Source organism: Cynara cardunculus (assembly GCF_001531365.2).
Source record: "Cynara cardunculus var. scolymus isolate 2C chromosome LG 5, CcrdV1, whole genome shotgun sequence".
NCBI classification, from domain to species: Eukaryota; Viridiplantae; Streptophyta; class Magnoliopsida; order Asterales; family Asteraceae; genus Cynara; species Cynara cardunculus.
The window spans coordinates 2,095,785-2,121,157 of NC_037532.1; the positions used below are offsets into that span (position 1 = coordinate 2,095,785).

Here is a 25,373-nt window from a genome sequence, read left to right on the forward strand (position 1 = left end):
TTTAGTCCATTAAAACGACATCTTATGCAACAATTTATCCGGTAAGCGTTTACCGTGGTAAGAGTCGTTGCCCTCACTTACCGGGTAAGATTCATGGCCATTGTCTCGCTCTTACCGGTAAGATTATTGGTCCTTGCCATATTCATCCGGTGAGGTAACATGACTTGGTAAGCGCTTACCCGGATAAATGTTTAGTAAACGGCCCCTAACCTCCTAGAAGGTTAAGCATTCAAATTTCACTAAAAGTGATGAGTGTTTGGTTGGTTTTCCATTAGGTGATGTATAGAAAAAACTGTATGTGTTGATTAATCTGTTTGTATAGATTGAGAAGGTTTTTGGTTCTTACCATATTCATCTGGTGAAGTAATGTGAGTTGGTAAACACTTATCCGAGTAAGTGTTTGATAAACGACCAACCACTTGATTTGTAATGAGTATATTGATATCCATATATAATTCAAGAGAATCACGAAAGGAAAGCATGAAGATGGCGAAGAAGATGTGTAATCCAAACAATCTGAGCAGCAGCGTTTGCCATGGTGCGATACTCGGATTCACAACTTGAACGATTTACCAATCAACATCGAAGCAACCAAGTAGAGACGTAGGTAGGCATTGAAAAGAAAGACCGTAGGAAAAAGTGCCTTTAACATAACGCAAGAGTTGTTTCATTGCCTTGGTCCGCTTGGAAATGGGCAACTATGGGAGCATGAAGGAATTGACTCGCTTAACAACATAGGAAAGATCTGGTCTTGTAATGGTAAGATACTAAAGAGCACGACTGATAAAGTGTGGGATCCGAGAAAGCTGTGCCAGTAGCAGAGAAAGTAATATTAGCATCAATAGGAGTGCCCACGGGTTTGGAGTCGAGTAGGCCAGCACGTGTAGGGATATCATGAGCATACTTGACTTGACTAGAAAACAAGCCATTTTCGGTTTAAACCACTTCGAGGCCCAAAAAATAGCTTTAATGACGAGCTTCTTTTGGACAAACCGTGCTTAAAATAGCTTTAATGACGAGCTTCTTTTGGACAAACCGTGCTTTTCTATCATCCGGTCACTAGGAGCAGTGGTTTGAAGATTTCTTAAAGATCCGAAGACGACAAAAAATATAAAGATTTATAGAGGAAGGGATAAATAGTAAACACCTTTTATACTAAAAAGAATATAAACTTGACCAATAACAATGTGACATGTCTATTAAAATATTAAAAAATTGGCAATCCGATTATAGCATTAGGGATGTTCATGGGTTGGGTTGATTGGGATAAAGACATTTGAACAGCCCAACCCAATGCTTACGGTTTGAAAAATCTTAACTCAACCAAACCAAAGTGCAACCTAACCCAACCCAAATCGTACGGGTTGGTCGGGTTGATACTTTGGTACATTAAGATATTATTCTAACCTTTAATATGTTATTTCTCTACTCATAATTTCGTTTTCATTATCAACTATTTGATACAAGCTATCTATACTTCTTACGTATATCACGTTCAATTAATTTTCTCAATCTATATATATATGTTCACAATTACTAAACATATATACGAATGATTATATAAAAATGCGAATGAATTGAAAATATGTGTATATGAAGAACGTACGTGATAATTAATTGTCTAATTTGTATATTAATATAAATTCAACAATCATATTAAATCCAAGAAATAAAAAAGATATCGGGTTGGATTGAGTTTAAGTAATAGTAATCCAATATCAACTCAATACCTATAGTTTGAAAATTTTACAACTCGATTAAACATCAGATTACTTCAGATTGAATTATTTCACGTTGGATTAAATTTGGTTGATCGGGCTTTTGAACACTCCACGTGACCAAATAGCTTGAGATTGCAATCTCTACTTTCTTATTTATTTATTTTTTTTCTACTTACAATCCCATAAATTTGGGCCAAAATTTTAATTAAAAACAGGAGCCAGGCCCAATCAATAGCCCCAACTATTAAATACCTCCTCTGTCGAAAACCCTAATTTTCATCGTCTTCGTCGCCACCGTTTCCATTCTCCACGGCGCTCTGCAACTGAACGCCTGAAAATGGTAGAATGTAACTCTGAGCTGTATCTCTATAGTATGTTGTGTAATTGAGATGATTTTTTTTAAATCTTAATAAATTTGTGTATAATTTGATTTAGCCGTTCAAGAGGTACGTTGAGATCGGAAGAGTTGGCCTCGTTAACTATGGAAAGGATTATGGAAAGCTCGTAGTGATCGTCGACGTCATTGATCAAAACAGGGTATCTCCATTGTTTTACAAACACCTTAATATTTGATTAAATTATTACTCTGATTTGATCATCGGAACCTATTATTTTGATTTTGCCTCTGCGAACGTATCGTAATTATGCTTTTTTAGGTCGATGTTTGATGTTTTAGTTCATTTGAATTAGCATAAGTTGTAGTTTGTGTCAGAGGGTTTTGTGATATCATCTGATGTTCGAGGTTTAACTTGAATCAACACTTTTTTGAGCTTGATGCTTTTTGTTGTTTGTCTTGCTTTTGATTTCTGCATCGTGTTTTGAGACCAAACAAACCAAGTTTTAGTTTCTATCTACTTTATATGTATTCTCTATGTTCTCGAGTAACTTATAGTAATTATACATGGTTATATCAAAGAATTTGGAGATAACAACATTAACGGGCAGTACAAAGTTTTTCGTCTTAATATTCCCGAGAGGAAGCTTTCTCTTTTGTTCTCCAAGGTCAGATTATATAGTCGTAGGTTGTCACTGCTCAGGATGGTAGCTTTTGTTCCTATAGGGTGCGATTGCGGATTGTTATATTGGGAGGTTCATTACTTCAATTAGTCCCCATGTTCCTGAATGGATCTCTTTGTTGTTGAAAAGGTTGCCCAAAAGCGGTATATAAGACATACCCAGTAAAACTTACATGTAATGATAAACCAGATATAAAGATGCCTACTAGGGCTGCTGTTTCCATTATAGTATAATTTCAAGAATCAAGACCAAGTCTTATAAAACTTTTACTTTCATTTTTACTAATTAGATTCTGTAATAGGTTCACTCCTTTAATATCTTGAATGAATGAGAACAATGAGTTCTCATGATGCGTGGCAGGAAGGATAGACAGTACAGAAAAACTTGTCATCCCATGTTCGGCAGTACATTAGACACATCACTTCATGGAACAAAAATGAATTTTTTGTCTCACCACATTAAATGGAACAAAAATTAAGGGGTAGGGACAAAATTGGTAAAGCACTAAACTACTTATGTCAAATTAAAACCCTAAACTTTTACAATTCTTTCACTTGCCTACATCACTTGCCCAGTTCCAACCGCGTTCCAAATGCACCCGTACTGTTCCAGTTGGTGTGATTTATCTTTGTTTTTTGTTCACCTTTAATACCTTCATGCAGCTACTGCATTTGTTGTTAACGAGGGAGTTTGTATCTAATTTGATTAACTATATATGAATATGTGGCCAACTGTGTGCATTTTTTTGAATCTCCTCTTTTTGATATGCAGGCTCTTGTTGATGCTCCTGACATGGTGAGGAGCCAATTGAACTTTAAGAGGCTAACACTCACAGACATCAAGATCGACATCAAAAGAGTTCCAAACAAGAAAACTCTTGTTGCTGCTTTGGAGGCTGCTGGTATGTATCACATTGGTTGAATGGTCGTGGCTCATTGTATGCTTGTGGCCGGTTAGATCACTAAGTTTTTGACTGTCTGCAGATGTCAAAAACAAGTGGGAAAGCAGCTCGTGGGGAAGAAAACTCATTGTTCAAAAGAAGAGAGCCTCCCTTAACGATTTTGATAGGTTTAAGATTATGTTGGCAAAGATAAAGGTTTGTACTTCATCTTGCTACATTCTTTTGGGCTTGATCTGCACTTCATGTGATTGCTTTTCAATAAGAATCTAGACACTCTGATTAGCAAGATTTTTTCGTTTGATGGCAGTGAGTTAATGTCGTACACTAGCTGAGGCTGTTCAATCGGTACATTAGAATACAGTTGAGAGCCAACTCAACTGGCAAATAAAGGGCAGTTGTTGGGGCTCCTCCCTCTAGGTTGCCGGTTTGAGTCTTTTTAAGGAAACCGGGGATATTTAGGCTGTTATTTTCAGCGCCCCATGGGACAAAAACATGTGAGCATTATCTCAATGGGCAAATTAAGGCTATATGCCTTGGGGCTCCTTCTCATAGGGATCCATTTTGAGACTTTTTAGTGCAACCGTGGATTTTCCTAGCTCTTATGTTCATTTTTTGCAGCCCCATGGGAAAAAGACATGTCAGGGACTCAGGGCCAGTTCAACCGACAAATAAAAGGCTAGGCTATGGGGTTGCTCCTCATAGGGCACTGGTTTTAGTTATTTTAGGGCAACCGGAGATTTTTCTAGCTTTTATTTTCAGGGTCTCATGGGAAGTAAACACTTGAAGGCCAACTCAACTGGCAAATAAAGGGTAGGCCTTGGACTTGGAGGCTTCTCTCCGTAGGTTGCCAGTTCGAGTTTTTTCATTCCACTAGGTGTTTTTCTACTAGTTATCTATAGCCCCCCATGGGATCGGTCGACGTGTGCACATGTTGGCATGTACACCCATAGTGTACAAAATGACCTGCATTTTCTATCTTGTACAAATAAGGCATCTATCGAGCTTTTACCTTGGATGGTGCCGTAGAATGTTCACCGTTTGGAAAATTATGTTATTACTTGTTTTGCAATCAGATGATGGTTTTATGTTCGATGATTCATCCTCATTGTGTATGTGGTTTCTGATCTTGCAGGAGGCGGGAGTCGTTAGGCAAGAGCTAGCCAAACTTAAGAAGGAGACCACGGCGTGATTTGTTATTTGTGGTCGAATTGTTTCCGAGTTGGTTCGTAGGAGCTTGTGTTTAATCTTTTACAAGTGATTGTTAGAATTTTGGCCGATTCAATTTTGAACTATGTTGTTTGTTGCCTGTGTCTTCTGCTTTATCTTTTGGCATCTTTATTTTTTTGGATTAATTACAAAACTCTATAATAATAACCAACTTCATTTTAACATTTAACAATGGGCAAATTGCATGAAAAAGTAACGTACTTTAACTTGAATCTTATTTTTGGTAACGTACTTTTAAAACTTTCATTTTGGTACCTAAGATATAAAGTTTTAAACATTTAAGTACTCGGGTAACTGGTTGAAGTATTAACCGGTTATCATACTGATGTGACAAGTGATAGTATCCAACTCGGTATTATTTGTTGACCTAGTCAGTGACGTAGATTTTTTTAATCTAAAATTAGTTTTTTTTAGTCTAAAATTAGTCTTCATTGGGTTATCTGGGTAATTAAATGTTTAAAACTTTACATCTTAAGTATCAAAATAGAAGTTTTGAAAGTACGTTACCCAAAATAGGAATCAAGTTAAAGTACGTTACTTTTTCATGCAATTTGCCCTTTAACAATTAATCACGGTTTTATGTGATTTTGAGAAAACGATAATGTTTTTATTTTTGAATAAAATATAAATATGAAGATATATCATAAAAATATAAAAAAAGATATTGATATCGGTATCAAACTAATTATTTAATTTTTTTGTGTATTTCTTTAATTCATTTTTTATTTTTGGTTTAGTAATACATAACTTTTTATAATGATAATAATTAAGTATTTTGTTAGAACTTAATGATTATCTTAATTATATTTTAAATTTTTTATATTTAAAATGAGATGTTTATTTCACAAATTCAAACATGAAACTTTAATAAGTTGTATCTAGACATAATTTATTTGTATTTTTAAATTTTAAGTAATATGCATCAATAAACAATACTTCGTGTACAAAATATGTATTTTAAATTTTTTTGTCAAATGATTTATAATATAGATATAGATATACTGAATTCGTTTATTATTCTTTTTAACATTTCAGACTTTGTTTTGTTATCAATTAAACAAATATGAAAAGCAGATAAAGTATTCTCCTTTTAATCATATTATAATTAAATACATCACCTTTTCATAAATATGTAATATTTTTTTAAACTAAATGATATTTTAATTAACTATATAGCCTCCTTATGTGAATATTCATATTAAAATTTGAATTTAATTAGTAATACTTTGCTTATAATTATATCATTTATAAATCTAAAGATTAGTACTATCCATACAAACTAATCTCACATCTATTCTAACGAATATCTTAACTGTTTCCTAATATAAAATATTGATCATAATAAATGATTTTTGAAATTTTTCATAAATATCGAAGAACATGAGAAATGAACCTTTTATCGGGCCTAACTTTGTTTTTTTCAATGGACCTAATATAGTAAATTCAAGCCCCCTTTTTTTGGGATCGACATCTTGTCATTGTTTGTCTTATAAACGGGCCAAACTTGCCTGCGGGTTAACAGGCCTAAAAATGTAATTCTTATAAATTTATAAACTTGATCATTAACAATTAATTAACAAATGTGAAACCAAAAAATAAAGAAAAAAACACCATTGTAGTTAAAATTTTATGCAACTAAAGTGACACATGAATCTCAACAAGTGGAGAAAGAAATGAAAAACAAACCACCCCTTAGCCTTGTGGGTTCTCAAGAATAACCAAAGAGTTTCATCCTATAACTTTAATAATTTAATTTTAAAATATACTAGTATAATTTTAATTAATGGTAAAAAAATATTAATTACAAAATATAAACAGACCTGCTAATATTTATTTTTAAATAATTCATATTCATCTGTAATTTTTAACTAACAAATTTAGACTTATTTTCTCAATAATGGTTATCCAATCTTGTATTTTAACAAAACGGGTCCCACTGTTGGTCCCATCCATAAAGATATATCTACTTTTATCATTTAATATTTGAATTATTTATACTTAGCGAAGACCAGTTGTATATGAATATTTATGGGTCAACGTCAAACAATGTGTTTTAAACAAAAACAAGGTATAATTTGTGATTGTTACCCGGCACACAGCTTCCAATTCGAAGATTTATCAAACACAGGCGTCTCCGAGGAGATTCAAATCATTCCACTACACAAATCAATTGGTGTTTGATAATTTTGATTCATTAATCGCTGTCCAAATCCAAATACATATCCTTCAATCGCCAAACTGTATTATATATCGCCGCCTACGGTATTTCTTCGCAATTCCCAAATATATTTTTGAATGAAGGTGCATTCATTCTCTTATTTCTTGTAGAATTTTAACTATATTTGCATCCTTGCTGCTTTTCTTAACATGAATTGATATGCTATCTGATGTTCTTGGTCTAATGGGATTGAAAATTAACATTTTTGAAAGCTAGAGCAGTTAGTACTAATACTGCAAATTAAGAGGAAATTATTAATTAGGGTGTATAAGGTTGTGTTTGAGTTCAATAATTGGGCGGAGTGATTGTTTTTTTGGTGTCTAATCGGGTGTGGGTTTTGTGATTATTAGCTGCCGCAGTGTCTTATGAGTAATAGTAATAATGCAAATGGCGATATGGAATCTTATTTTCCGATTAGGCCAGAGTGCAAAGAAGATGTTCCCAAGACCCGATTTAAGCCCAAGGTATCTTGCTTGTCAAACTCTCATGGTGTAGTTGGGAAGCATTCATCTTTTTGGTATTACTTTTGTCACAATGTTTAAAGCTTGGTGATGGTTTAACTGTTTCAGGTTGGAAAAACTTTAAGTGAAAGGAGATGGAATGCTGCATTTGATCCAGACGGTCGTTTGGATATAGCAGGTGTGCTTAGGAGGATACAAAGAGGGGTACAGTTTTACTATCTACTTGTCTTCTATCTATACGTCTTTTTGGCATGAATGTTCTCTTTTAGTGGGAAGCTGTAAGGATTATGTAACAAATCAAGCTAGTAAATTATATATGCTTTTATTGTCAATATTTGTAATATTTTGTTTTCCTGGATTAAAATGTAAGACAGCCCATCCAACATTGACAAAAAATAAGATACGTGAGCTCTTTGTAACTTGTAAGCCTTAAATTGTGGGCAACTAATAAATTTAACCATGGTGTTAAGTTGATTTATTAGAGGTTATTGGGCTAATCTACTGCTTTGGGTTTAAGATGTTATAGAATGGTATGAGAGCCTATCATAGTGACATCATGATGGTGGTGGTTGGGGGGTGGGGTATTTGTAACATCTTAGGCAAATCCTACATCACCAATGAACAAATAGGATGCTAGGTATATATGATGAATAACCACTTCACTTAATGAGACACCTTTTATAACCATGATTCCGGGTTGCAACTTGTAGTCAAAGCAAACAATATCACTTTGTTGGTTGTGGTGTTACAAAGTGGCATTATAGCAATAGCCTCTCGAGTTGTAGTGGGTTGAGCTCATGTTTCTCTTGGGGTATTGATTTTGGGTATGTAGGCCTCACCAGGATGTTAGAAATTTTTGGGTATGTAGGCCACATGGACAGAAACGAGATTTGTAGCCTGCATTGCCCATAACTAAATGTTATGTTTTGGCAACAGAATATAGGGTAAATGGCTGGTTCACCATATTAAGTCAAAACTCTTATCCATTTTATTTCCAAATATAGGCTATAGCTACAAGCCTACAACCATCAAGGCATATCTAAACTCTAAAGACATGCCCTGCCCAACATAAGGAAGTGTCGACCAATCCAGCCTGAGTAATGGTGATGTATACTTCAGCACTAAAAGATGAAATGCAATGCTTTTAACCCGAGATCTAAAGAACCCTGTTTGAGCCTTTAGATTTTCGAAGTCTTTGCTTAGGAACTTGTCTTCCGCCCACGTCAAAGTTCTTACAGCTTCCCATTAAAAGAGAACATACATGCCAGAAAGATGTATAGACATTCAGATAGATAGTAAAACTGTACCCTCTTTGTATCCTCCTAAGCACACCTGCTATATCCAAACAACCATCTTTATCAAATGCAACATTCCATCTCTTTTCACTTAAAGTTTTCCCAACCTGAAACAGTTATAACAACCTAGGGTTCAAATCAGGTCTACGGAACATCTTCTTGGCACTCTGGCCTAATCGAAAAGTAACCATTCACATTCTATTACTCCTCATAAGACCATGCCCTCATGTGGCAGCTAATACGCATAAAAACCACACCTGAATAGACACCAAAAAGCAATCACTCTGCTAATTCTTAAACCCAAACACAACCTTATAAACCCTAATTAATAATTTCTCTTAATTTCCAGTATCTGTACTGACAACTCAAGCTTTCGAAATGTTTAATTTCATATTTTCAATCTCCTTGCCCAACAGTATCACATAGCTTAAACAAAAACAATATAAAATAAAAGTACTTTTAGTTATGTTTTTGGAAATAATAACACTGTCAAAAATGAATGTTACCCGGCACAACTGATTTTTCTTAGGTTGCAATTCGAAGGTACATGAAACACAAAAAACGACATCTCCCGGAGATTCAAATCATTTGAGTACACAAAATTGATTTTTCTTTGATAATTTTGACAAACCACAGGGCTTACTTTATATTTCATCATAAAATTTGAACTTATACTTCACATTATTGTTAGTTGTTTTGTATAAAAGATTTGTTTATTTTTATACAAGTCTGATTTTTGATGATGATACTTCTTAACTATTTGCAACTCCTTGAGGTGCAATTATTCACATTATATTCAAGAGTTACAAAATATAATATGGGATATCGATTCTAATAATGTTGATGAGCAAAATAAACTAATAATCTTTTTTTAAATCATTCTAGGGCATTCATCCATCGATTAAAGGGGCAGTCTGGGAATTTTTGTTGGGTTGTTATGATCCCAACAGTACCTCTCAGGAACGAGATGACCTCAGGCAAAAGAGGAGGTATTACTGTCAGCTATAACTTTCTTTTTGTAGTATATAATATTTATATACGGAAAATGAACTCACTAGTACTCCTCTACACCAAGAACATCGTAACAATTTCTATATTGGGATGCCCATGGTTATTGTACCTTGTTTTTTTGGGGAAGTGTTGATCTAAAATTACCCATTTGTCCATAGTTCTATTATAAACCACTAATGCTATTGACTTCTGGCAACCAACCCCCCCAACCCCCAGGATGCTGGGCCCTTGTGATTATTGAGGGGTATCTAGGCATTTGACTAATAGTCTAACACCTTTGTTCAATAATGTATCCAGTCAAACTTTGTATTTTTCAGAGGGAAATGATGTTTATAAATTAGCTCTTGGATTTGACATTATTGTAATCTTTTTGCCAAGTACTTCATTTTTATGTTGTCAGGGAACAGTATGCTTCATGGAAAGGGCAATGCAAAAAGATTGCACCCGTTGTTGGTAGCGGGAAGTTCGTTACGACACCTATAGTTAACGAGGATGGAACACCAGTAGAAGACAGTGGAGTTGTTATGCCAGAATCTGATGCTGATTCAGACAAGAAAGTGAGCCAGTGGTTACTGAGCTTGCATCAGATAGGTTGGTTAATTTCACTACAATTTTCTTCTCAAAGAGACTATTTTTAGCCTTTTGTGTATAGTTGTTTTTGTGTCGCACTCCTTACACATCACTGCACTTCTTTCCGAGACCACACTTCTTGAGACCAAGATTATAAATTCTAGAGTTGCTTCCTACTGACGGGTCCTTTGGTTGAAGGACCTTCTGACATGTTTATATTAAATCCATGACCTTCTGAAAGATTTGAGAATGCCACGGCCTAACGAAAGAATGCCACTTTTGTACACAAGAATCCCTAAAAACCTGTCAGAAGGTCATGGATTCAAAAATCACTTGTCAGGAGGTCGATTAGTTAAATAACCCTCCTACCTACTACTACTGATTGTGGGGATGCATGGTGGGTCATTTACGTATATAACCTTAAATGAGATTTCGATTAAATCCATGACCTCTGGACCTATTAAAAGAAAAATGGTTTTCATTTAAGGTTATATACCTAAATATCTTGTGCATGTTTCACATATATTTTGTGCAGGTTGTGTGTGTGTGCTCATCAGGAACTATAAAATCTCAAAATAGCATGCACTTATTTTCTGACAAGTTATTTTGTATATTGTGTAATGGAAAACCTTTTGTGGATCCTTTAGTTCCCTAAAAATCTATCCCGGTCTTAAGTTATCCTACTCCTTTTGGATAAGATCTTCGTTGGTCCTTTCACTAATGGTCTCACCATTTTCTAGTAGTTCTCGCGGATGTGCGAGGGACCATTCTTTCTATCGCTTGCCCTTTTTTCACTCTCAAGGCAAGGATCTCTCTCTCTCTTTTATAATGTGAAGCAAAGTGCATGGCACTGAAAGCTCAATAAACAGAGGAGAATGCACTGCAGTAGGCGCTCAGTTTGATAAGGATCAAGAAACATTGCTTCTTGGACCCGAACTAAGGAATCCCTTAGATATGATGCAAAATGGATCTATGATTAAGACGAATGGGAGTTTGATCTTGACTGATTGAAATGTAATTAATTTCTCTCGTCTTATACACTTGATATACCTTTTAACTTGGGATAAGTTGCTCAAATTTAAACAATTATGTGTAGTGTGTTTGAGTTTCCGGAAGCAGCAGATCGTAGTGTGTTCCTAGTAACTTGTAGTACACTATTCCCACAACTGGTGCCTGTTGGTTTTGCAGGTCTGGATGTTGTACGCACGGATCGTCCTCTTGTATATTATGAGAATGAAGCTAATCAGGCCAAGCTCTGGGATGTTCTTGCTATATATACTTGGGTAGATGATGATATTGGTTATGTTCAAGGTGACAAACTCTATTTTGTAGAGGGAGGTTCTGGGGAAAACCCCCAAAAGAATGAAAAACACAGGAACGCCTTAGTAACCATTCATCTGGACCATATACACATGTGCATACAAGTAACTGAAAGCTGTTTTTTGGTTTTTATGCATATGCATACCGGACAATTGCTTACAAATTACTTCTATGAACATGTGCATATCATCCAGATGAACGGTTACCAAGGTGTTCCTCAATTTTTCATTTTTTTGCGGTTTTCCTCTGAACCAGACCCTAGAACTGTAGGACATAAAACCTTTCAATAATATCATATGCTTTTTGTCGCTTCTTTTAAGCAGGGATGAATGATATATGTTCCCCTATGGTTATTCTTTTGGGGGAGGAAGCAGATGCGTTTTGGTGTTTTGAGCATGCAATGCGAAGAGTGGTACGATTGCAATCTTTAGAACTGACATTCCAAACTAGATGGTAGATTCATAGATTCATGACTATATTTCATTTCCTTGTTCGACCTATATGGATATAGATCTATATTTTGGCTTACTATTTTACTGTAGTTGATTGTAGTTCAGATGACCCCCAATTCTTTACCTAGAAACCTCCTTAAAAAGAAAGGTTTGGTGAACCTAATTGAGTGAAATGTCTTTGTTTTTTCAATAGATCGTGGTCTATCAGCTTAGATGGTGTTTGATTTTTGGATTAATGAACTAATGTTGTGGTCTATAGCTAAATTCGTTAAGTTTATACAATTATGTTTGATTATGGCCTAATGCCAAACTGAAGGCCTAATTCATTAAGCCAACTAATGTTGCTTTTACCCATTCAGCCAATCTTTTGCCAAGAGTATCCTCTTCCCCCCCCTTTTGGTTCTTCCATTTATGCAAATCCTTTTCCCTATCGTGTTCTTCTAGTTTTCTTTGGCCAAATGCTTTATTGTTCTATTAGTATCATCCACATTTATTAAATTTGATAGTATGTTGTTGAGTTATAGATATTTTTTTTAAAATAAAATCTGACGATACGTTGTTGATGGTTAAAACCGTAATTTATATCATTCAAAGAACAAAAAAGCAAATAATAATTTAAATCTTTAATTTATACAGGTTAATATTTACTTCCATACATTTGCTTAATATTTTGAATTAGCATAATCTTGTGAGGTTCAACTAGCATTGTCATTTGCAATCAATGTATATAAGTTTATGCTGTTGATGTTCAACAATTAATCCATGGAATAACTCTGGTTTCCTTTATGAAGAGGGAAAATTTCAGGTCTGATGCAACTTCTATGGGAGTGCAAGCACAACTCGGCATCCTTTCACAAGTTATGAGAGTTATCGATCCAAAGCTTCATCAACACCTTGGTAAGTTGCCCATGTATTTACAAGATAAATTATTTCTAAACTATTTCTAGGTTTAGGCGAAGGATCACGTGAGAATAGGAGTTAAAGTGAGAAGTGTAAGAAGGGATTTGGACCCTTGATCACTTTTAATTAGTGATGATCTAATGGTTCAGATTAAGTCCCAAAATAACCCATGAATTAGCTTAGAAGGGTATTTTCAATTGATCTTTAATTAAGATTGATCCAAGGGTGGAGATCCTTCTTAGCCTTCTCATTGTAACTACTATTCTTACCGGAAACCAACTCTTCTGGTTCATCTGGGAGGGTGGTTATGATATCTTACATTAGGTGTTTGAAAATGGCATCGAGGTTAAGATATCTCAAGCTTTTTAGATATATTTACTAATATACCCTTTGTTCATTTGTCTTGGGCTTTTGTTCTTGTTGCTTGTCTCAATATGGGTAGTTCTGGAAATGTAATCAAACATCTTCCAATTGCACCATATACGACAATTACGTCCAGAGATAAAAGAAAATTACCCCTTCTATAAAATTATTTATTCTTAGGGTTCGGTGGGGTGGAGGTGGTGAAGAGATCAAGATTCAAACTTAGGCAACCATATGCTAGTTTTTTTGGGTTTATTGAAAAAACCTCATTTGGTTAGCCATAAACTAGCTGATAAGGTAGCTTTTTTCCGGGTTCTTTTCCCACCTTTTTTCCAATTATGCTTATTATATTTTTCCATTTAACTTTTCAACGTATCTTTTAAGGCCGTTTTTACATTGTCATCTAGCTAATCAGCACGACTAGTTTATCAACTAGTTCTTACTGAACACGACTAATTTATCGGCTAACAACTAGCTTTTCAGCCAACAGTTTTCAAATAAATTGACAACATTTTTATTTGATTTACCTGATCCAGAGGGCTTGGACGGTGGAGAATATTTGTTTGCAATTCGTATGCTAATGGTACTTTTCCGGAGGGAATTTTCCTTTGTAGATGCTTTGTATTTGTGGGAGGTAAAAGAAACATTCCTTCCTATCTTCCTACAACCTTCAGCCACCATTCTAGATAAATGACCTCTTTTCCTTTACTTTTTCTTAATTTGCAAAGAATATTTTTCTTTAATCAGGTTATGTGGGCCATGGAGTACAATCCGAACATGTTTGCTGATTATGCTTCAAATGGTTCACATGAAGTTGTAGCTACAAAATTAAGCAAGAAAGTACTTCAACAGTACGGAAAATATGAGCGGAAAAACGTGAAGACTGGACGGACAGACCAAAAAAGTCTTCTTGCTGTTTTCTTGGTTGCGGGTGTTCTAGAGACCAAAAACAAGAAACTCTTGAACGAGGCTAAGGGCCTAGATGATGTTGCGCAGGTTCGTTTTGGATCATATTTGCATTCAAGCTTGTTGGAGTCTCACATCGGCCAGACACAGACTATCAAACCTGTATATATGCGGGTCCCCCTCTCTATAAGGGATCTTTAGAGAAAATTCGAAGGAAATCCGCATATTCGAACATGGTATTAGAGCTTGGGTCTAGCACCATCTAGGCACTCCATACACTGTTTCATCTCCTTTCTTAGTGGCACCTTCTAGCCTCCGTTTGAGGGGGCGTGTTGGAGTCCCACATCGACCATAAAACTTGTATATATATGTGTGTGTATATATATAGGGTCACGTTCAGGGGAAAATGCAAAAAAAGAACTGAGGAACACCCTGGTAACCATCCATCTATATGATATGCACATGTGCGTACAAGTAATTGGTAAGCAATATGTCCAGTATGCACATGTGCATAACGTGCACACATGCATAAAAACCAAGAAACAACTCCAATTACTTGTATGCACATGTGCATACTATCTAGATTAATAGTTACCAGGGTGTTACTCAATGTTCCATTTTTTGGGGGGTTTTCCCGTGAACTCCCTTCCCCCCCCCCCCTTCTAAAATATATATAGACGAAGGATCTAGTGAGAATAGGAGTTAAATTGAGAAGTATAAGAAGGGTTTTGGACCCTTGATCACTTTTAATCTCACCCCCACCTCATGAATTGCGCTTGATACGGGAATTGATCTGGTGCATCTCTTTAGTGTTGATGCGCTTGATATGAGAATTGATCTGGTGCATCTCATTAGTGTTGATCTTTAATTAGGATTGATCTATGGGTGGAGATCCCTTCTCACCATAACTTCCATTCTTACCAGAGCCGAACCCTATATGTATATATCTAGGAACCTCTTCTCTCTCTATAAGGGATCTTTTTAGAGAGAATTCAAAGGGGTTCCACATATCCTAACATGGTATCAGAGTCGGTGTCTAGCATCATCTAGGGACTCGACAAACTCATTCGCCTCCATTCTTGGGGGACCACCTAGCCTATATCTGAGGGGGCGTGTTGGAGTCCAACATTTAGACACGAACTGTACCTCCCTTCTCTCTGTGTTTTAGAGAGAATTCAAAGCATATCTTGGAAAGTTAAAATCATTTTTCGTTCCAGATCATGGGCGACATCACCGGAAGCTTGGATGCTAAGAAAGCGTTGACGGAAGCACTGAAAATTCACAAAAAGTACCTAAACAAGGCAAGCATTACATCTTAACAATTCTCCACTCACACAAATGTCATGCAATTAGAAAAGCTTCGCAAACCACAATTTTATCTCCACTGAAACATCTCCACTCTTAAGGTGGAGGTAAGATCTGTGGTATGATGGACTATGATTTTTGCTGAGAGGGTGCACCTTTAAGGTGGATCAAAAGTCTGCAAAGTTGAGCGATGTGTTTTTAGCCAAATTCTGTAGTTTTCAAGGGATTATTTAAGTTTTTTGGTTGATTTCGATTGTTTTTAAGTTTTTTGATTGATTTGAAGGGACTTTTTCGGTTCTTATGGTTGATTTTGAGAGATTTTTTCGGTTTTTTGGTTGATTTCGAGGGACTTTTTCGGTTTTTTGGTTGATGTTCTAGCGGGTGCACCTTTCATACCCCTAAAAACAATTTACTTGTGAAAATCGGTTGAGCGGGTGCACAGGACCCTGCTTCCCCCCTCAGCTTCTCCCCTGGATCTGTATCTGTGTACATCTTACACCCTCCCCATATCCTACTTCGTGTAGGAATTACTAGGTTCGTTTGGTTACACCAGCTTTTCGAATCTTTATCATATCCGACATTCTTTCTTTGTTACATTTTTCACAAGCCGGGGTCTCCATGGAAACAACCGTTCTATTCTTTGAGTAAAGGTTAGGTCTACTTATATCTTACCCTCCTCATACCCCACCTCAGGTGGGATATATTGGGTTTGGTCTTAGGGGCTGTTTGGTTGGTTTTCGATTATGGATAAAATTGTCTGAGTGAACTAATCTGTCTCTACAGATTGAGGAAGTTTTTGTTTGAGAGAGTTTTTTCATAGATGTAAGAAGCATGTTTTTTAATTGGGAGGGGTAGGTTTGGAAAAAAATGACTTTTTGCATAAAATTCTCCCCTAAAAACTTACAGGATAAGCCACTTTCTATATCATTAAGCTATTACCATACAGTCATGTATAGCTGACCGAATAAGTTGCGAGTGTCATTAAGCTCGTTAACCTGCTAACAAACAAGCCCTTAAACCTTAGCATGGTTTAGAATTCTAATTCTGGGCCACTTTTGCGATTACAGGCGAGGAAAGATGAAAGCTAAGTTACATCTTCATGCTAAAAAGAGTCCAGCCAGCTATGTCAAGAATTCTTTTATCGTAATGTGATTCTCGACCTCTCCGTCCGTTAGATCTTTGGTTGGTGCTACGTTTTCATCGAGTTAGCATACGATAGTGGGACCCACATGTGGGATCATGGTCCCATTGTGTTCGCTAGTAGTGGTTACAGTACCCGTAGATTGGGTTCGCGAGGATCGGGTGTAATACATGTTGCAGCATTTCAAAACTGAATTGAGTGAAGATGGTGTATTGTAAAGGAGTTTGTGTAATTCTTTGTATGGTTGTATCATTATGTTACAGTTTAAATGGATGAATTATGGAAACTGTGGATACTGAAATAGAAGTAAAGTTTGCGTGCATTTTATTATTTACAGATCTATTTTTAGGTGGGATATACTGGTTTTGTTAGTTTTATAGATCTATTTTGGCTGGGATCTACCGGATTTGTTAGTTTTACAGATCTATTTTTGGTTGGGATATTTTGGATTTGTTTGGTTTGATTATTTTTTTGTTTCAGTTGTGTAGGTATAATCGACTTGATTCAATCGTTTACTTATTTTGCTTGTGAGGTAGGCGAACTGAGTTATCAAAACGAATCAAACATAATTTTGTATCGTGTAACAATGAAAAACCTAAAAGTGAAGAAGAGATTTACAAGAAAAATTGAAATGTCCATACGAAAAACCTGAAAGGATAAGAATACCGCCCGGGCCCTGAAGACGGGAACGGGAAAAAAGATTTATATTTACATTGGTCCTGAGGGTCAACGGTGTGCTAGATTTATATTGGTTGCATAACAAAATAAGAACCACAAAAAGGTTAAGAACCATAAGAACCGGTGAACAATATGTTGTTTCACCATGTGAAATATTCAATGTTGTTTCATATTGTGAAATAAAAAAAATACAAGTAAAACGGTTTTACATTGTAAAACAAGTACATTACAAAACAATGTCTTCAATTTTAGCTTTAGATGAAAAAAACATCATGTGAAACATCACAGATTTGTAACTTTATCGTGGTTCTCACATGATTAGCCCCCTTATATCGGGTGAGGACAAGTGAAACTAGACTACAACTTGAGACAGTTATTGGTTGTATAACCTTTTAAAGATTCAGAATATGTTTGAACTGATATTGTTTCAATACTGACTCTGACCCTGAAATCATAAGAAGTTCATCAAATTGTTTGGCAAACTTTGGTAATGGTCATACTTTAAAGTCGAACAGAACTCTTTTAAAACGAATTGCTTATATTTGGGCAACAAAAGTTGATTACTGGCAACCCAAAATGACTCCAAACAGAACATATCTCCAAAGACACCAATATGAGGTGTCACACCCCGCTAAAGCGGAAACACGATATGTAACAGGCAAGCGAGTCACAACAACAATTAATAAATAACACCTTTCAATTTTACAAAATAAAACGAGTTTAATATCATAACCAAAATTTTTGATAAACATTTCTTTTACAAAACTTCCATTTCGAACTTAATCAGTTTTGCCACGAGTATGCTCCCAAGGTACTGCAACTCTTACTTGCTACCTGAAAAGCATAGAACACAAAACGAGTCAACTACAAAGAGTTGGTGAACTCACGGGTTTTCACATGCATAAAACATTTTAATGCATAAACCAATTATTTTGCAAACTTATGCGAATCTTTTGCACTTAATAAATGTAAATCTTCCACGATGTAAAAACTTGAGACGCTACTGAGCCTTACCTGACCAACTTGCCCCATTATTTTACAAACGACCATAAGTAGTCCATACACTTACTTAGGTCCCACAGTTCGTAGATGTACAAATTCAGCGGTGGTCCAAATTCCACATGATTAGACAAGAAAACATAGGTAATGTGCACCCCTTTCTGGGTGGGACTGTCAACACAATAGCGGCTATCCACAATACCATGGCCCGGGGACGTGCCCGAGTTAACGAGTAGCGTTTACGGACGAGGACTTTATTTGGAAAACATACTCCCAAGCACATCAATTTAGCATTTATTTCAAAGTGCAATAACAGTCAATATTTCATGACACAATAAATTTGACTACACAGTTCTTTAGTCCGATGGTATCAAATAAAGCTTGACTAAACAGTTCTCTAGTCCAATGGTTTCAAACAAAACTTGACTAAACAATTCTTTAGTCCAATGGTTTCAAACAAATAACATGCATAGTTTGCTTAATCTCACGCTTTTCCCCCAAAACAATAAACAAAGCATTAAAAGTGGGGCCGTGAGAACTCACAGGTTTAGAGGTGAATATCCAAGATGATGACGACTGAAGCTTTCAAAGCCCGCCCTAACTTCCTAAACAGACCAACAACCAGAACTAAGATCACTTATGGGTTCATGACAAAGATAAAGTCAAGTTGCATCCCATGCAATGCCATCGAATTTTCATAAATTAAAGTTGATATTTTATTATTTATTCTAAAAATAGCCCAAAAAATATATATTAAAAGAACTCGAAATCCTTTACTCAAAAGCTGAATTTTTGGACAGATTATACATTCTATTCCAAATATTTTTGGGTTTTACAAATCACTAAAAGTAGAACCTTCCAAAAGTCGTTTTTAGGTCCACTTTTTAAATCATTCCAAATCATGAGCTAAGCCGACATTTTCCAAATACCAAGAAATTTGAATGGATTTAAGTCCCTCATAAATACCCTACAATCTCAAGTTACTCAACCCCCAAAATAGATTGCACGTTCTACGAGTGACAGTCTTTTGGGGCCTAAACTCATCATTTTTCAAGAATCTTATCACTATTTTCAAGCTAGCAAAATAGGTATTATTTCCAGAAAGAATATTTCCCAATTCCATTGAGTTTTGAAGAAGATATGGTAGATTAAAGATGCATGCAAGAAGACCCTATCATACTCCGAAGTATACCTTTCATGAATAAACTCTACATGCAAAAGATTTTTCCCCTACTTTAGTAAAGATCTGAGAATATGGATCATAAATTATCGTCCATTTGAAGACATTTTCATGTCTGTGACACATAATCTCCCCTCTCATACTTTCTAGAAATTGTTGCAAGATCGAGATGTAGGAGAAGAAGGATAAAAACTTTTAATGATTTGCAAAAGTAAGATAACTAGTATCATACCTTTTTCTTATAATCTTGGGAATCTTCAAGATTGACAGAATTCCTAAGCTTGCTTGATGATGGAATCGACTGAAGGATGGTTGATTTTAGAGAGAGATGAAAGCTTTTCCAAGCTGACAATATTTTGGATAAATGAGAGTTTTTCAAAGAGAGTGGGGTATTTATATGATGATTTTTGAAGAAGGAAGTGGGCTGGCCCCATCAAGGCCCAAACCCAATAAATTTTCTTATTTTTCAAAAATAACAACAAACCCACTATAATTTTACCCAAATATTAATAAAATGACACTATTAAATTCAAAACTCCGTCTTTTAATAAATTATGTGGACATTCAAATGAGACTTTTATATATTTTAATTTTAAAAGTTTATAACATCAACTTTATTTTATTTGGAACGTTTCTAAAATATTTGACATTACACAAGTTAACTTTATCAGTTGCCTGTTGAGGCGTGATCTTTCAAGCTAAACTTTGGGTACTGAGTCAGATGAACTCTAACCACCATGACTAGATCATAATAAATTTATAATTCTAAATATAGGATCTATAATAAAGTGTTAACCTGAGGCTCAGAAATGACCGAATGTCACATGAGGGGACATTTTTGGTTCGCTCAGTAGCCGAGGCTAGCCGCGGGGACGGGATCGAACCCGTAATCTATTTTGTATTTGGCAAAAGTCACTATTTCCTTTTGCCAACTGAGATACACGCTAGAGACGATTTGCTGATATTTACATGAGTAAATTACGATTTCTATCCTTGTGGTTTGCTAATAATTCCATTTTTGTCCTTATGGTCTAGAAATTATAATTTTTGTCCCTATTGCTTGTAATTTATTGTTATTTTCATCCCTAGACTAAATTCCTACCTTCAAGTATAAGAGACCAAAACCGTAGAGAATTGCAAATAGTAAGAATGAAAATAACAATTAATTACAAATTATAGGGACGAAAACTACGATTTTTCAACCACAAGAGCGGAAATCATAATTTTTAACAAGTCATAGGAACTAAAAACGTAATTTACTCTATTTACATATAGATTTTTATCGAACCAAATTGTACATTTAGAAATAAAACAGGGGTGTAAGTGTCAAAATTGGTAAATCAAGGGGATATTTTGAAATTATATCCCTGTTGTCGGTTTCCTAGTGAAGCTATAAGTAGAATTGCTGTTGACTGTAACGAGACTTCCTGAGAATAACATCGCTCATTGAAGGCTAACTTGAAGCTAAACTACCTGCAAGAAAAAGGTTATTGGAATCTTCAGATCTTTGTACTCAATGGTGATCTTGTGTTTGTGATGATTAATCGAATGTGCTCAGATCTACTTCGCGTTTCTTTTTAAATTATTGAAATGTAGTTTCATGATTGATTTAAATCTAGGGTTTATGGATCAGATTTCTCTCTGTGGTTGTATTTCTGTAATGATCTGTTTCGTCTGATATTGCTTTTACTAATTGTGCTCTCCTTGTTGTTCAGCATGCGTCTTACTCAATTATGTAATTCCTTTGGTGATTTAGCTAGATTTAGATGCAATTTCTCTAATTAGCTGAATTGCTGCTTCTATCTTCTTGGACGATTGTAAAATGTGATTGGATGGTTTAAAATTGATATCTAATTATTTCCCGGATTTTCTCAATTAAGGAGCATGGATCGAAAAGTTTCTGATCTGTAACTAGTGGTTGGTTGATCTTGTTACAGTACAGATCTCTGGTGCCGGTAGGAACTTCGATTTTATATTCATGACATTTATGAATTTGATGATGTAACCCTTTAAGCTATCAGCTTTGGTTTTGAAATCTATCAACTTTTTCTCTAGGATTAAGGTCGACTATTTTTATTTTTGTATTATTATTCTCTAATTAGGTGATTATGTGGCTTTGTGGAGGCATTTATTTCAAGCTTGTGTGCTTCTGAAATTCTCAGTTTTTTTGCTTTTTATCTTCAATTATCTACAATTAAAGGAATCAAATTTGAGTGTTTAATCTTATCTAATATCATTTTCTGTTGCAGTAATCTCAATTGTCAAGATGGAAGGGACAGTTTTTACTCCTGCTTTAGAAGGAATGAAACATGTCAAATCTGAAGAAGGAGAAATGCTTTCCAAGCCTTTCCTAGACGTCTGCAAGCAGATATTACCTGTTATAGGTATGCTGCTACTTCATAAGCAAGAAGTTCTTATCTGTTATCACTTATAGGTGGGAACTGTAAATTGGGTAGCTACCAAATTTGGAACATCAAGTATTTGTGTCATAAATCAAATGAATGCATTGATATTTTCAATCTCATAGGAAGAGGCCCACTGAATAGTGTTTTTATCTTAGGGAATGCAGGATACACGGCATTTTAAATTGATCCTGTAAATTCCAAAGTTTATGAAGAAACCCACTCCTGTTTGACCCAGTACAATTTTTTTGGTGAGCACATAAATGATATATATAAGAAACACTAAAAGAATTGATACATGAGGATGAAAAAATTCTCTGTTGGACTGTCCTCATGAACTTCTATGTTTGTTCTGAACTGAGACCTTTTGCTTCTTCATACTCCACCATTCTATTGCCAGTCATGCAAATTGTCAAAGACAATGCAGGGAACATGTCACTTACTGAAGTTGGCTTTATTTCAGTTACATGTCTGTAGGTCAGTTCGTTACAGCGTAAGACAGATCATTTCTGACAATCTGATAAAAGTACATTACCATAGAGCTTTATCTAAGTGCATTTGTCTTACAGGGAAACTTCTATAGGAATGATATTAAGAAGATATGACCAAGACAGAGTGTTAGAATATGAATACAATAGATTAAACATGTCCTCACCTCAAAAGTTCTCTTTTAATAACCGTGGGTGTCCAGTACAGCTTGCGCGCACCTCGACTGATCTCATGGGCCCTGAAGTGAACAGCCATGCAAACCTCCACTGGCCCTAGGCCCTAAGAGGACTTGAACTGGTGACTCGTGGAGCTACCCCCAAGGGTTAATCACCTCAAATGTTGTTGATGTGACATTGGACCTGTCTATGTTGGTTTTCATGCATTTTCTCTTGCATGCTGAAAATTGCTTTCAGGATGTAGCAACTTACATTATAAGTTTCTTATCTGATGCTAGACAAATTCGGAGCAGCCATGGCACTTGTCAAAACTGATGTTGGTGGTAATATAACAGTAAGGGCTCATCCTATCCCTTCATTTTGATGGAAGATTATTTTTCAATTCATGAATTTGCATTAATTTTGTATATATGTGAATGAATATCTGCATTATTTTTCAATTCAATTCAAGAAAGTTTGCTGTCTGGTCGGGACTCCAGTCTATTTATTATTATCTTACTGATTGTTTGAACTTTTCTTTCTAATTACCATATTCCCATTATTTCTATCTAACTTTTTCCTAGAAAAATGATACCCCTTTAACGAGGGACAATAACTGTTGGTTTTTGGCTGATTTTATCCACCCCTGTGGCAAACATCAAACATGCATATCCTTTTTCTGATAAGGTGACATGATGTTCTTGGTTATCCATCTGTTATTTGAGCTTATTTTGTGTGGCATTTACTGGGTGCATATGGTTTGGTTTGGTTTTTTCTCATTCGAGTTTATTTTAATTCTAGCAGTTTATTTCCTCCACTTACATATAACCCAACACTTGTTTGTTTCAGCTTAGTTTATATTTTAAACTTAACTAAGGCGTTTATATTCATCTCTTCCTTCAGAGGCTGGAGAACAAATATCTGTCCAACCCAGCAGAATTTCAGAACCTATACAATATGGTTCGTGTGGAGGTTGAAGCCAAGAAAGCAGAGGGTTCATCCAGTTGCACCAACGGTCTTCTGTGGCTAACTAGGTGTGGATGATCACACCTGTACCCTCACACAGTTCTTAACACAAGTAATTAAATTCGAAACAACCTTCATGCTCAGAAGTTGTATGTTTATCAGGGCAATGGATTTCATAGTAGAATTATTCCGTAACTTAATGGAGCATGCTGATTGGACCATGTCACAAGTTTGTACTGAAGCCTACACCAAGACACTGAAGAAATACCATGGCTGGTTAGCCAGTTCAACTTTCACGGTAGGCATTTAGTGCTTCACATTAAATCTGTGATGTGGGGACCTGTAGCTAGCGTGGTTGGGCAGAAGGGAGTTGGACAGGTTGGGGGTAGAGGGCGGGGAGTTCAGGCTAATGATGTGTTTTTGCGTTACTTGCTCTGTGTGTTTTCTGGCTTGCTTGAGTTGTGTGAGTTCCACTTTCCATAGCTTGTGTATGTTTTTAATGTACCTACTCACTATCTTTTTTCTTATTTTTCTCGTTCTTATGCACCATGTGGTAGTCTTTGTTCCTTTTACCGGTTTGCTCCACTCTTGCACTAGTCGGGGGTCGAGGGTCTTCACAAGAACAACCTCACTACTCTTTGAGGGTAGAGGTCCAGTCTGCGTACATCTCCCCCCGACCCCACCCCTATTTCAAGTGGATTTACTGGCTCAGTTTGGTTTGGTTTTATTTTTACATTAAAAATATGATGATAGAGTTTGTCACCTTTGAAACATATACGTAAGCTCTTCTTGGTAGTTTCAGTTCCTTTTTTCGTGGTTAAAAACTCTTTATAATTGTAAAAACAATGGGTTCCAATGTTTTGATGAATATTTGCAAAGTGATCTTAAATGTAACAGAAACATCAATGCAAAAACTAAGGGGGCGCTTGGTTCCTTTTAAGTAATGGGTTTCAACCCAAAGATATGAACATGTTGGAGTTGGATGGATAGTGAAAGCCGTAGGGTAACAAAACATAAATCAAGCTAAAATTGGATTGCAGACTGTTATACATACATAATACCAACCTTGTACCTTCTTTCTATACATAAGCTGAATCAAGTACTTCTTTTGTACACAATTCCATTATTATACTTTAAATTCTTTAAACTTTTATCCTCTATTTCTCTTGCTTCCAAATCAATTGCTTGTTCATTATCCCAAACTGGATTCACAGGTTGCAATGAAGCTTGCTCCAGATAGGAAGAAGTTCATGGATGTTGTGGGTGAGAAGGGTGACATCAATTCTGATATAGAAAAATTCTGTGCAACTTTCACACCTCTTCTCCAGGAGAACCATAAGTTCTTGGTGAGATCATCTCATAAAAAGCTTCCTGTTTTCATTGATTCATGTTTAGTCCATGTGTGAGATGATTTTTGCCCTAAATTAACTTCCGTGATCATTTCTTATGATTTTATTATGCAGGCTAGCGTTGGTGTGGATCATATGAAAGCATAGTAGTGACCAATAGTTTATCAGTGCACTTGTTAAACCTCATGGAGGATGTTATATGAACAAGAAACAATGCTCTTATATTTGCCACCCCCCGGGCGGGGGGTGGGTGACGCTTTCTTTTCGATAATCTGTTAAACTCATAATCAACATCTATATATTATTTTTGGTTGGTATTTTGATACACATCGGAAATTGGTAATGGA

The 25,373-nt window shown here is 35.7% G+C and overlaps 3 protein-coding genes across 8 annotated transcripts; all 3 read left to right on the forward strand.

Annotated features, from left to right (window-relative positions):
- Window positions 1–1,981: 1,981 nt before the first annotated feature.
- LOC112512676 (60S ribosomal protein L14-2-like) lies at window positions 1,982–4,951 on the forward strand. Its single transcript, XM_025118760.1, has 5 exons — window positions 1,982–2,061; window positions 2,157–2,258; window positions 3,510–3,639; window positions 3,722–3,834; window positions 4,772–4,951. The coding sequence occupies exons 1-5, from the start codon at window positions 2,059–2,061 to the stop codon at window positions 4,826–4,828; spliced, it is 405 nt and encodes a 134-aa protein (XP_024974528.1). The 5' UTR covers window positions 1,982–2,058; the 3' UTR covers window positions 4,829–4,951.
- Window positions 4,952–6,955: 2,004 nt separating this feature from the next.
- Window positions 6,956–17,130, forward strand: LOC112513647 (TBC1 domain family member 15-like). Of its 4 annotated transcripts, none has more exons than XM_025119977.1 (12): window positions 6,956–7,128; window positions 7,435–7,548; window positions 7,654–7,749; window positions 9,726–9,829; window positions 10,252–10,442; window positions 11,610–11,732; window positions 12,065–12,153; window positions 12,985–13,090; window positions 13,993–14,090; window positions 14,204–14,452; window positions 15,580–15,663; window positions 16,735–17,130. In XM_025119977.1, the coding sequence occupies exons 2-12, from the start codon at window positions 7,450–7,452 to the stop codon at window positions 16,753–16,755; spliced, it is 1,260 nt and encodes a 419-aa protein (XP_024975745.1). In that variant the 5' UTR covers window positions 6,956–7,128; window positions 7,435–7,449; the 3' UTR covers window positions 16,756–17,130. The 4 variants fall into 4 exon arrangements, with proteins under 4 accessions (XP_024975745.1, XP_024975744.1, XP_024975746.1 ...); XM_025119976.1 differs by having other exon boundaries at window positions 6,970–7,167; XM_025119978.1 differs by lacking the exon at window positions 15,580–15,663 and having other exon boundaries at window positions 6,970–7,167.
- Window positions 17,131–21,086: 3,956 nt separating this feature from the next.
- Window positions 21,087–25,353, forward strand: LOC112512683 (glycolipid transfer protein 1-like). Of its 3 annotated transcripts, none has more exons than XM_025118770.1 (7): window positions 21,087–21,151; window positions 21,915–22,049; window positions 23,011–23,066; window positions 23,615–23,745; window positions 23,840–23,975; window positions 24,892–25,023; window positions 25,141–25,353. In XM_025118770.1, the coding sequence occupies exons 2-7, from the start codon at window positions 21,932–21,934 to the stop codon at window positions 25,171–25,173; spliced, it is 606 nt and encodes a 201-aa protein (XP_024974538.1). In that variant the 5' UTR covers window positions 21,087–21,151; window positions 21,915–21,931; the 3' UTR covers window positions 25,174–25,353. The 3 variants fall into 3 exon arrangements, with proteins under 3 accessions (XP_024974538.1, XP_024974540.1, XP_024974539.1); XM_025118772.1 differs by lacking the exon at window positions 21,087–21,151 and adding an exon at window positions 21,155–21,184; XM_025118771.1 differs by lacking the exon at window positions 21,087–21,151 and adding an exon at window positions 21,597–21,620.
- The last annotated feature ends 20 nt before the right edge of the window (window positions 25,354–25,373 follow it).